This window comes from Zosterops lateralis, assembly GCF_965231275.1.
Source record: "Zosterops lateralis genome assembly, chromosome: 3".
NCBI lineage: Eukaryota > Metazoa > Chordata > Aves > Passeriformes > Zosteropidae > Zosterops > Zosterops lateralis.
The window spans coordinates 63933749-63947327 of NC_139764.1; the positions used below are offsets into that span (position 1 = coordinate 63933749).

The 13579-nt window shown below is 38.8% G+C and overlaps 1 protein-coding gene across 1 annotated transcript in view; it reads left to right on the top strand.

The window, feature by feature from the left end:
- Positions 1-13579, top strand: part of MAN1A1 (mannosidase alpha class 1A member 1) — a 141121-nt gene that overhangs the window by 109308 nt on the left and 18234 nt on the right. The window contains exons 6-8 of the mRNA XM_083856889.1: positions 1240-1363; positions 3580-3673; positions 9550-9665. Of these exons, the coding sequence (XP_083713015.1) occupies positions 1240-1363; positions 3580-3673; positions 9550-9665 (334 nt within the window). The remainder of the gene's footprint in view (positions 1-1239; positions 1364-3579; positions 3674-9549; positions 9666-13579) is intronic.

The following is a 13579-nucleotide window of genomic DNA, read 5'->3' on the forward strand; positions in this document are numbered from 1 at the left end:
TCTCTGTGCCTTTTCTTTGCTTTTAAAGTTTAATGGCTTAGTTTTATTTTGTGTGTCTGGCAGAAGTCTCAAAATACCATGTTAAGATAGCTAGCAGGGAGATTGACTCAATGAGTCTTAATTTCCATGTATTGGTTAAACTTCAGTTATAGCTGATCTTTTGAAGAAGAGATTTTAATGTATCTGAGAACTTCCATCATGACTTACTGGGTTTTTTGCTTGGTTTGGAGTTTTTTGAGTCACATTTTAACTCAGGAAGAATACCATATTTTCATGGTTGTGCAACTGCTAATCAGTGACCATAGTGGCTGCATATGTGTAAAAGTAGAATTAAAATTTTATTTACATACAGATGTGTTTGTGCTTAATGCTGTTTACAACTTGGAAATGTGGAAGACATTCCAGCACCTAATAAGTGTATTTATAGGTACCATTCATTCTAATAATGCCAATCTAATATGTCGTTATTCACCTAGATGGAATATTGGCTAGCTTTTCTTTAATTTCAGGGGTTTTTTTCTGAATATTGCTGCTGGAAATTTCAAGGGGAGAAAAAACCCCCACCTTTTGTAATGAAAGTTTAATAGACTTGCTGTCCCAAGTCTCAACCAGCATTAGTTTCTAGTGGGGATTTAGCAATAAATGTTCTTTTCTCTATTCTCAACACAAATCCTAAGATTAATTTTGCTGTGAAGTATCTTTAGGTCGTAATTAAAACTGAAGTTACCCATCCTGGTAGGAGTGCCCAGACAGACAATACACACTTATCCTAGCCTATTAAAGTCTCATGTATTAAGAAGGATATGCTGCATGTGATACTTTTAACTTAAAGCCTGTTCTGTATATATGCAATAATTTAAGGTGATAAACAATTGCATTGTAGAAATTAGAGTAAATTAAAGTATGAGAATGCTTTCTTATAATCAGCGGGTTTTTATCTTTAAACATGATATTCTGCAATGAAACATGGTTACAGTGATTAGTGTAATGGATCCATTTGTGAGCTAAAAGATTGGGTTGTTGCAACTGTACAGCTTTAGCAGAGCTGGACTGAAGTAATTCAAGGTCCTGTGGTGAAATCATGGAAGGCTGCTGAAGTATGGCTCGTTACATACATATTAAGTACATTTTAAATTATCTTCTCATGATACTGGTATAGCTACTGCCTATTACATTTTATTAGTTTTCCCTTATAGATGCTCATGATTATTTTCTGTCTTTCTCTTCCCTCCATCTTAGTGGAATCGGTCGAAATTGGCCATGGGCCTCTGGTGGAAGCAGCATTTTGGCAGAATTTGGAACTTTGCATCTGGAGTTTGTACATTTGAGCCACCTGTCTGGAAACCCTGTCTTTGCTGAAAAGGTTAGACTAGTCCATCAAAATCATGTTGTAAAAGATAAATGATATATTCAGAGACTAATATGAATGGGGAGAGATTTGGATTTTCCTCAGTTGTGAGTGTTTGTCACATTTTCCCTAATCACCTTGGCATATTTTTGTATTAAGAAGTCAAAAGTCTTTTCTAAAATTATTCTGATTTATGTTCTTGTATATGGCCCCATAAAACATTTAATTTCTGTTTATCTTCTAAATTAGTATCACATTAAGCAATCAGACTGTACAGCTTTCTTCAGTTCTTTACCTAATGGGGTGTAAACAAAACTTGACATTATATTCAGGATAATAACTGATGTCTAGAGAAAGCAAAGCACCATGGTGATTTCAATAAGTTTACTCTTCAAAATGCTGCATAATATCACTGCTGTCAGTGAGGTCAGAAAGCCCTTCTATTGCACTGACCTAAAAGAAATATACTTTGAACTCTCTTTGGGGAAGGAAAAAAAAATCACATCTTTAGACAAAACAGTGATTGTGCATACTAATTCTTCCAAAATTTGATAACATTGTCTTCTGGATACTTTTTATGTACATGGAAAGAACTCCTCCTTCCCTCAATTCCCACCTGAACAATTTTACTTTGTTTTTTGGTGTACTAATAGCCAGCAAATCCTGTTCTTTATAATAGTTCTGTATAATTTATCTTCTTTTTATTTCTTAATTAAAATGTACACTTGTTTTGGTTTTGTATTCTTACTGCAGCCACCCCATGTTACCTAAAGCTGATATTATCGACTTAATGATCTAATTACTGATGAGACTCCAAATGTTTAGCAGTAGGTCTAAAAGCAATAGTCAAATCTAAAATTATTATTGGGTAAGGACTGAGTGGCTTTGCTGCAGTACCATTGTCAGCATTAAATTTTGGGAAGCAAACTCCTAGCAATTTTCATGTATTTAGGGGTAAATTTAAGGACAGTTTCTCTTAAATTTGAACTGGGGAGGGGGAGTAGATGGGTAGGGAGTGGCAGCACTGAGGAATAGCCAGAAACAAATTGACAACATAAGTTAATTATCTTGGGACATTTATGGTAATTTAATGCATAACATCTGTTCCACTAAGAGACAATAAAAGTGTGTATCTTAAAAATCCTAGCCCATGGTTCTCCTACACATCACGCTCTAGCTGCAAGATGCTGGAAATCTGTTTATGTAAGCTGTTCTTAAAACCCTTTAGAGATTGCAATTCCAAAGCCCTTGGAGGCAAACCATTCCAGGGCTGGTACACTTGATAAAGAGGAAGAAACACTGGAATAAGCTTTGCATGGACATATTCTTAGAACAACTCATTAATTGAGGTCTAGGACTCATTGCAGCCTGTATTTGGGCAATGAGTAGTGTTGAGATGAAGGAGGCAGTTTGTGTACTACAACAGAAATCCTTCTGCAGCTTGGTATAACTTAATTTATCTTCTTTTTCAGTAGCTACTTCACTGGGTCTCTAGGCACTCAGGGGTTTATAATGAAGCTGTCAGTACCTTTTTTGTTACTATTTCTGCGGTGCTCAGGATCTTCATCCTTCCAGGCTGCTATATTTGTTTTTTCTATGAGTCCTAAAATTCAGTATAACTCATTTCATGTGCTCTGCAGTGGATTGCGCTGCTGGATGGCTCCAGCTGCTGAGCATCTGGACTGTAATTGTTTCCCCGGGCATCTCATTTGTAGTGAGCTCCTTAGCAGTGCCAGCAGAGCGCTCAGGGCTGCCTGGGTCCCTGCTGCTGGGCAAGCTGGCTGTATAAAGCTCAGTCAGTTCCAGCCATGCTCTCCTTTACAGTGTACTTCCACATCTGAACTAGGTGATAAGCTTAATATTTAATAGCATTTCTGATTTAGTTATACAAGGAAAATAAATGCTGATGTAACTGAGCTTAGTTAAGGCAAATAGCCTCAGTGAATTTCAGTATCCCGTGGAGAAGGGGAATACTCTGCATGGCAAGTCCTGAACTTTGGAGCTTGCTCCTGTTGTGTTGTTTCATTGCTGACAGTTGACACAGAAACTCCAGAGGTTTTCAGGAACTTGTTTGTATGATGATATCAGCTTTTTCAATAGTGATATGATTGCACAGAGGTGTTGAGGTGTGTGTGTTGAATAAGATCAGGGGGGTTATTTTTAGGCATGTTTACACTCCTGTATTTTGTGGGGAAAATTATAAGTGGTCAGTGTTTTGTACCTTCCACTAGGTAATGAATATCCGAAAAGTTCTGAGTCGACTGGATAAACCAGAGGGCCTTTACCCCAACTACCTGAATCCCAGCAGTGGCCAATGGGGCCAGCGTAAGTAGCTGAAGTCTTTGGTACTATGACCTGTCTATCAGCATTCTCTTTGCAGTTGTTAACTTCTTTCAGTCACTGTTACATGTTTTCTATATAAAAATAACTTTTATAACATATAGAAACTCCCTTTTATATCTGAGGTTCTATAAAATGTAAAAAATACTACAAATATAAAAATAATAATCATATTTGCTGTATTTTAATTTGCTTTTCCTGAGCTTTCAGTATGACTTATGGAAGCAGGGAAGCGTATGAATATGTATGACTTTTTAAAGGAATTTGAGGACTACAGAAGTCTCTTATTCAAAAATCTAAAGTGCTTTCTGAAGTAGCTGTATAAGGAAACATTATCAGCTTGTCTGAATCAAATTCCACATTTTCGGAGTTGTGTGGCTCCACTGAAGGGAAAAAAAGTAATAAGACAAGCCTTTCCAGTTAATACCAGCTGTGATTTCTGTTGAAATGTAATGCCACCAACTGAGGAAGCAAACTAAACAGGAATGTGTCATGGCATTAATCCCCTTGGAACCATTACTGAAGAGACCAAAATTAGAAGGAAAAGACTGTAGAATACTTTAATTACTTGAATTTCTTAGCCCCTTCCTAATGACTGAGCCTTTTCTTGTTGTTCATTGCTTTCTCTGATCTCCACAACATGTCAAAGTCTGCAGAGTGTGCAGGATCATGATTCTAGAGACCTTACTGCTTTTTCCACTTTTCTTGCTTGGGTTCAGTCTACCACCATCCTATTTAAGAAACTCAGTGTCTTTCTACTTTTTCTTCCTTACATTATTGAATGAAAACAAGCAAGATATGCTGTCATGGTCTGAAAAGATATGGGCAGATTAGCTGGTCCCATAGATTATCACTGTGTGAGCTGGTTGGGCAATGAATGCAACAGAAGGAAAGGACTGGAGAGGTTTGTTAATATAAGTGGGTTTTTAGGATGTAGTTAAGGGGGAAGCGAGGTTCTGGACTCCTTATGGGACTGGCCACAGTCTGAATAGATAAGTTTCACAAAGGCATAGACAAGTGTCTACTCTCTACAATGCCTCAAACAAATGCACCCACCATCCACTTCATGAGAAGCGATAGACCCCCTACCCACTCTCCACCAGGCAGAAGTAGGGGACCCTAAAGACAGAGGGGAGCAGAAACGGGTTTCTACTCAGGCTGGCAGGAGAATTCCCTCCCAATACACCTCATCGTCTCATGGTGTATGAGGTGTTATCATACAATAGTTTTGAGGCCCTGGAATCTGAAGACCAGAGAAATGCAAATGTGCACAAAGGCCTGTCAGGTTGGAGGGGCCACCCAGAGCAAGGGAATGTTGGAAGGAAGAATTTCCCTTGGTCAAAAAGAATTGAGTTAGAGAACATCTAGGCAAACTTTATATCCACAAGTCCATGGGACTTGATGGGATGCAACTGTGAATGTTAAGAGAGCTCACAGGTACCATAGTGAGGCTGCTCACAATTGTCTTTGAAAGGCCATGGAGTTCAGGAGAGGTCCCTGATGATTGGAAAAAAAAAAAGTCACCCCAGTCTTCAAAAAGGGCAAAGGAGAATGACCCAGGAACTACTGAGCCATCAGCCTCACCTCAATCCCTGGAAACTCATTCTAGAGGCCATCTCTATCCATATGGATGACAAGTTGATCAAGAGTAGTCAGCATTTGTTCACTAAAGGTAAATCCTGCTTGACCAACCCAATTGCCTTCTGTGATGTGGCAGCTACCTGGATGGAGAAGGGGAGAGCAGTGGATATTGTATACCTTGACTTTAGCAAGGCTTCTGATACAACATTCTCATGGGCAAACTCAGGAAGTGTCTCTGGATGAATGGACAGTGAGGTGGATTGAGAACTGGCTGAACAGCAGATTCCAGAGGGTCGTAATCAGTGGCACAGGGTCTGGTTGGAAGCCTGTCACTGGTGGTGCCCCCAAGGGTCTATACTGGGCCCAGTATTGTTTAATTTATCCATCAATTACTTGGATAAGGGGAGATGCCTCCTCAGCAAGTTCTCTGAAGACAAAAACCTGGAACAGGCGATATTCCAGGGTGCTGTGCAGCCCTTCAGCAGGACCTCAACAGGCTGGAGAGATGGGCAGAGAGACACTTTCTGAAACTCAACAAAGACAAATGCAGGATTCTATACCTGAGGAATAATAACCTCAGACACCTGTACATGCAGGAAGCCAGCCTGCTGAAAGCAGCTCTGCAGAGAAGGACCTGGCGATCCCAGTGGACTACAAGGTGGCCATGAATCAGCTGTGCCCTTTTGGCCAAGAAGGCCAATGGCATCCCAGGCTGCATTAGGAAGAGCATTCCCAGCAGGTCAAATGAGGTGATCCTGCCTCTTTACTAAGCCCTGTTGAGGTCACAACTGAAGTGTTGTGTCCAGGCATGGGGTTCTGGCACCTCAGTACAAAAGACATGGAGCAGGTCTATCAGAGGGTGACAAAGATAATTGGGAACTGGAGCATTTCTCCTTTGAGGAAAGGCTGAGAGAGCTGGGCTAGTTCAGCATTGAGAAGAGACAACTGAGAGGGAACATTATCAATGTCTCCTAAGTATCTGAAGAGAGATGTCAGAGGATGGACCAGGCTTTTCTCCAGGTGGACAAGAGTCAATGGGAAGAAACTGATGCAGAGAAAATTCTACCTGAATGTTAGGAGGAACTTTTCTGTGCAGGTGACAGAGGCTTGGAACAAATTGCCTCTGTCCGGGAGAGGTTGTGGAGTGTCTTTCACTGGAGATACTCAAGAACTATCTGGACACAATCCTGTCCTATGTGTTCTAGGATAACCCTGCTGGCACAGAGAGGTCGGACCAGATGATCCATTGTGGTCCCTTCCAACCTTACCCATTCTGTGATTTCTGTGATTCTATTGATTTAAATCTATTTTTGGAAGCTTTGTGTCACTCTGAGTTAAAATGGTGTCCAGAAAGGTAGTGCTGCTCAGTTGTATCTTCCTATCTAGGCAAATGCCATTTCCCTTTATGAATTAGAAGTACACCTGTCATTTCTTATTCTGCTATGCTATGAGGCTTCCTGCAGGTCACTGTGCCACAAGGCCTGCGGCAGCTCAGCATGCATGAGCATCAACTGTGGTTGCATCCTTTTTACAGATCTGAGACATGTGCCCAGTTGGTTCACATGTTGGTTCAGCACAGCTTTGCAAGACATAAAAACCTCCTGTGGAAGTGTTGTACCTACAGCTGTAGGTACTGGATTTAATTAGAGACAACCTCAGCACCTGTGAGACAGATGCAGTTAACTGCTTTCTTGGCTTCTGTTACCCACAGAAACAGCTTTTTGATGCTTCATGAGAGCAGATCTTTCTAGTGGCTGAGGCAGTTAGTGGCTCTGTCGTATATATTTCAAAGCAGTCAAAAGACTTATTGTGCCTTACGGCCTTTGTTATTTCCATATTTTTAATATAATTGCATCTTAAGCATGCCTCATACACACGAAATGCCAGCTTCTGTTGGTGTGCACAGAAAAACTTTTAGCGTACATGAGCTTTGTTTTCCAATAGCAGGCAGTGCTGACAAATAAACAGCTTCCCTGCCTGTGAAGGGTGGGTGCAGATGTTGGTGTGGGTCTATCCCTGGCATGCTGAAGCAGCAAAGACAAGTTCCATCTTGTTACATCTCTTTCATATCAGTCGCCTCCATTCACCAACACTGATTAACTAATTTTTTCCCCACAGAGAAGATCAGAATGTGAGACTTGAAAAATATATTATTTTTGATTGCTTTTCTAGGCTGTTTTCAGCTATTACAACAGAAGGGAAAAACCAAACAACCAAAACCCTTAATTGGTACAAGACAGAAATATTTTCTTTTAAACATAAAGTGGAGAGGGAGGCATGATTTCTGAATGTTTCTTCTCCAGCAGTGCTGTAGCTGTGAAGGCCACTGATGGATCTCTGCCATTGTTCCTGTAAATTCATTTAGCCCTTGTTATTTTGACAGTAAACTGACAGTGATTTGCTGCAGCATGCGTCAATTGGATTTGTCTACTGCAATAATGTATATAATAACAGGGCTTATTATTGATGAAACTCTGCTTGTGCTATTTAGTTTGCAAATGTCAGAGGTTTCTATGGTAATTTATTTAGGAAACCGTAAAGGTCATTTAAATGCTGCTGTTCAAAGATCAGCCTTTGATCACAGGAAATGTTCCCATTGTTTTAAGAAACCTCTTCTCCTTTTGGATCATGAACATTTAATTTAAAAAATGGCATAGTCTTCCCAGAATTTCAATATATCTCGTTCAAAAGAGGGTGGAGAAGGAAAAAAAACCTTTTTCAAACTCAGATTTGATGGTATAATATATTTGGTAGGCAAAGAAACAGGATGCATTCAGAAAACTAAAATTTTTTTTTGCATGTCACAGGCTAGTGGAGGAAAAGGACACCGTTGATGTAGTTTGAGTAGACCAATATCTATCTTCTACATTTGCATGTCTTTGCAACCTGTGTGGAAGGTGAAAGGAGGCTTTCCATGGAGATAAATACAAAGGGGTATAAAAATAAATTCTCTGTGTTCCTTTGAGTTCTACCAACAGGGGCATAACTAAGATCAGAGTTAGGTGTCAGGAAGTGTGAGCTCCGTACCACTAACCCTCCTGCATCTCACTTTATGAGTCTGGATCATCCTGTGCAGGTTTTTTGGTTTTCTCATGGCCAGAATTTTGTGGTATGACTCAGGGACTTGCTGTGTGATTTGTGTAATGACATCTCCATCCTGTATTTCTTGAGTGGAATTAGCAGATCCCTCCTTTGCTGTAAAATTGAAAGTTATAGATGAGTTGTCCTGGTAAAGCACTTTGAAATTTTTCACTGAAGACTTGATAAATGTCAAATCACTTAATTTTACCAGGCAGCAACAAGTTTCAAAAGCAAACCTCTAGCTACTCTTCTCAACTTAATGGAGCTTAGAAAAAACATTTTACATGTATATATAGTTGTAGTATGTCATGTATTTAGGGATCTATGCTGAAATCATGATAACCCATCAAAATTCTGCCAAGAATCTTTAGGTTCCTGGACAGTAAGTTAGTGCAATCTTGTACAGGCAGCTGAGAGCATCACTAAATTTCCCATCACTGGTGCAACTGATGCTGAATGTCTGGCTTGTGTGGTGTTAGTGTTTCCAGAGTCACATCCTAAACTGCAATTGGATAATCACAGCATCTGTAGTACCAGATTGTTCCACATAGTAAGCACAGGGCAGAATAAAGCAGTGTCACAGCAATCCTCTGTAGATATGGTGAAATCCTTTCTTTTCCTTCTAAACCACTGCTGAGTTCTGAAAGCAGTCAGATGTTCAAAAATGTAATATTATTTTTAAACATATGGCTCAACATTTTGAAATAACACTAGATAACCTGAAATTCAACTCTGCAGTAAGGAGCTAAAAGCCTTTTTTATGAAGTGACTTAAATGGAAAGTTAGTGACGAAAAGAGCAATGCCTGCACATTAAGGGAAAGCCTTTATCAAATCAGAGAACACTTACTACTTTTTTATCTTTTTAGAGTAAAAAAACCCCTTAGTTTGACATGATTTTTTGTGGAATAGACTACATGAATCAGAATGGACACATATAAATTGTTTTTTCTTTGCCATGATCTCCTGCAGCACATTGTGGATATTAAATAACTATGGTGTTTTAGCTAGATTAAAAATATAGCAATAAAAGAAATAATTCTCTGTATATAGCAGTAAAGTTTTCCTGAGGTTCCAGGCTTATGTTTATTAAAGATGTTGTAGAAATAGATCATTAAATACATTGTTTCAAACTATGACTGTATTTTATTGTCCTGGCTTAAGATGAAATTGCTGTTCAATCTCTTTCTTCCCTGTTCAGATCATGTCTCCATTGGAGGGCTTGGGGATAGCTTTTATGAATATCTGCTCAAGGCATGGCTGATGTCAGACAAGACAGATGAAGATGGCAAGAAAATGTATTATGATGCTGTTCAGGTAAATAAGACATTTAAATCTTCCTTTCCATAATAATCTAATCTATAATAATCCTAAAGAGACAGGCTCTGAGGACAACATGAGAGATTTATGTATTTGCTACCAAAGGGTGCTTTTTAAAGAATTAGTTTCTGTTTTAAAAAAGACTTCTTCAAATAGAAGTGCTAGAGGAATACAGATGCTGTGAGAAAGAGGAGAATTTTGAAATATAACTTTTTTTTTCTTTTGCTGCAATACAGTCAGTTGTCTCTGAAGTAGAAAAGCATAAAATAAGCAACAAAAGATGCATCTGCAAGTAGCTCTCAGATAGATGTTCTACTCTTTTTCCTGAGTCTTCTCTAGATATATATTAGTCTTGTATTTTTCCTTTATTTCCAGGAGGGAATTCCTCTCTTGCATTCAATTCTCTCATGTGTTTCAGCTATAAAAAGTGCCTTGACTGTGGTCCACACATGAATCAATGTGTTATGGTGGATAATTAGAAATGAAAATAGGGGTGTTCTTTCACAATTACTTTTTGGTACAGGTGCTTGTATTTGTCAGCTTCTGTGAAACAGCCCAATTGGACACAAGAGAAAAAAGTTTTATAAAATCAGAACTTTTCATACTTACATTTCTATATGGTATTCTATCTATGATCCTCCTGGTCTGCACTTTGCTTTGTTATTTATGGTATTTACTTAATATGCTGTTTTGGGAGAAATAATGGGTTTGTGACACCAGATTAAGACTTGGGAGTATTCCATTTAAATTCATATTTACAGGCTTTCCTTCCAGTCCTGGGCAAATGACCTATTTTCTCAGTTATTTGCTTTCATAAAAATAGATACATATTAAAAAAGAGGATAATATTACTTTTCTTTTTTTCCCCATCCTTTCATCTGTTTTGACTGGAAGCTGTCTAGGGCCAGGGCTTTTATCTCTTATTAACTGTGTGTATCTACAGTGCCTCTATAGACAAGGCTTTGAGATGCTAAGCAATATCTGCTTATTCTTTCATATATCTGGAAATGCACTGTCCCTATAGGGAAGTCATAAGTCTCCTTTTACTTCCCATACACAAAATGTGGTGGCATTAAAAAAATTCAACTATGGTTGTTTATTGCAACCATCTTTTTTTTCATTAGAGAGCAAAGTCAAGTGTGAAGACCTGAGGGAGGGTGTGATCTCTAGTGGTTATAAATATGACAACCAAGTATCCTCTGCTAAGGAAATCTTGCCTTTAATTTTGTAAGTGCGGATTTGGATGCAGCCAGCCTCATTTTCACTGCTAGCGTGGTTTCAACTTCAGAGCAAAAGGTGGATCTTAAATTAGGTTTGAGTGCATTTGAGGCTATAACATAAGAACAGTGCGGTTGTAATAGCTCACCCATTGGGTTGGCAGCCAAACAGAGAGAACAAAGTGTGTGAAATTATCAATTCATCTTACCAAGGAAGACATTTTGAAGCACCTCAAAGCTGCTTCTAGCCTTCTGCTGTTTAAAGACATCAGGTTTTTGTTGAGGTCCCAGCAGGGAGCAGAAGTGGTGATAGCCCCCACATTATAGGAGCAGTTCCCCCTGCTCAGATTTCAAGTGGAGGAGCAGAATCACTGTTCAGCAGCATCACTGAATGTGACAGTATCAATGGCAGGGTCTCAGCTCTGCTGCATATGGCTGCATCTAAAGTATCTATTTTCTTAATATTTTTAGTAGTACTAGCTCAGAAGCAGTCTGAGCATCATGTCTGATCAGAGTGTTAGTGTTTGAGAGGACCTGATTTAAAACAGATTTCCTTATGCTGCTGGCTGTTGCTATTTCCAGTATTTTCTTATTGAAGGCATTCCTGCTATCTGTTTTCTGCACAGAGGTACATCTGTACCAAAGCTGGAAGTGTACATGCAGCATTAGGAGTTGTGGCTAGATGTTGTAAAGGAGCTTGTTCAGAAAGCAGCAGCAGCAAAGTTTCAGCCTCACAGAAACTGCAGGATGATTTGGCCCCACTGAGATTCCAGGCTCTTCATTGGAGTAACTATCCTGATTTGAAATCCATCCTGATACTGGCTTCATTGCTATTGATCCACTACTTATCTAAATTAAAGCTGATTTAAGTGTCTGTGCAAGCTGCAATCTTTCTTTATGACTAAGGCTGCAGGGTTTGGGCATCCTGAGTCTGATTGGTATTTTCTTAGAGAAATTTCCCCCAGCTCTCAGAATCTTTTTAAGACTATGCCAATGGGAACAGCATGATTATTCCTGGCCATTCAGTCCAGCACATAGCCACCAGATTCTGAAAGAGTGATGTGAAGGTTTGATGCCTAATTCAATATCTTCTGCTATCCAGAAACCACAAATGAAAATATATGGTGAGTTACATAGTTCACTGTGAAAACCTGAAATTTATTTAGATAGAGCTTGGGGGGTATTTTTCACATTGTTCTGTAAATCATATATATAAAAAAAAAGGAATGCTTTCCATCAGAATTTTTGTATCACCTATAGATTATATAATGGCTTAAGTTAAAAGCAATAACTAAGGTGTCAGGCTAGATTTAAAAACTGCTTCTGCTTGCCACAAGAATGCATATATGGCTGAAGCCATTTAAAGAGTTTATTTCTAATGGGAAAAGGGACCAAGATAGTCTTATTTTGAATACTAGAGCATAGTATGAATGTATAAGGCCATCAGAGGGATTCATAAATTGTAGAATTCACACAAAAAGACAAGTGAATGTATTTTTAATGTAAGTTATTTTTTCTCTTTTGAAAAGTAATACAAATAATGTCCTGCTTCACATAATACAGGAAGTAAGAGATCTTCCTAAGCTGGTTTCAATGGATAGCATGCAACATTTAGTTACAGAACAAATGTGTATTCAGCTTTTAGCTACATTTTGAGGAAATAACTGCCAATAGAATAATCCATCAGTCTTTGCAAGTATCCAGGACAGAAATCATCTTACTCTTCTCAGTTAACAAGCTGATCTCTGAGACACAATTGAGTAGGTTTATAAGAGAACATGATAATTTAGAGCAAAAATGGACCTTGTGGGTTCACTTATATCTAGTCTAGCAACAGCAGTGTCACAAGCAACTGCATCAAATCTTCCCCTCTTAAATGTGTCAGCCCTCATTTTCTAAGCTGAAGGGCAATTTTCCCTCTATTCTTGTAAATAGGTTGTCTCACACTTGATGTCTGATGGTCAGGTATCTTTTCCAAGTTTTCCCATTAAATTTATTTATGGCCATTTCTGCAATCTTTCTGTATCTTACATATATATTTATTCTCTCTCTCTGACTCTGCCTTCATCCCCTTCTCACTTCTAGAGAAGTGACATATCTAGAGGCTGTAAAGAGAATGGTAACTCACCCCAGAAGAACTTCACAGGAAAGAGGAAAATCCCTCACCAGCACTTCCCAAGCAACTCAGTTCAGTACAGCCTTGGTGGCCCTGTGGTTTCAGTGAGGTAAAGCTGCTGCTTTCTGCAGTTTTACCATGAACTAGGGTAGGCAGTCCACTTTAAGATATTCACATTGTTTATTCTTTCTTAATGGGTAACAACTGCTTGGATGATCCTAACAAGAAAACAAGTGATTTCTGCAGAACATAGCACATGGAAGTAGAAACAATGGAAATGGCCAAAAGAGGAACATGTGTTGTGAAGCAGTGCCACAGCCACTCTGCCAGATTTCAACACCATTTCAGAAATTGCTTCTAGTCTGAGTTGCACAGTTAAGCAATGCTGTAAACTTCTATGGGTATCAAAAGAGGAAAACATAATTTTTGGCCTCAGGATTTTGAGTATTGAGACAGAAAAGATATAAAATTACTTTTTTTAGGCAAGAGGGGGTAAATTTTTTTTGGCACATTGCTAACTTAGGAGACTAGCTTTGATATATACTCAGTTTGCACACTGCCAAAGGAAGCTTTGATTT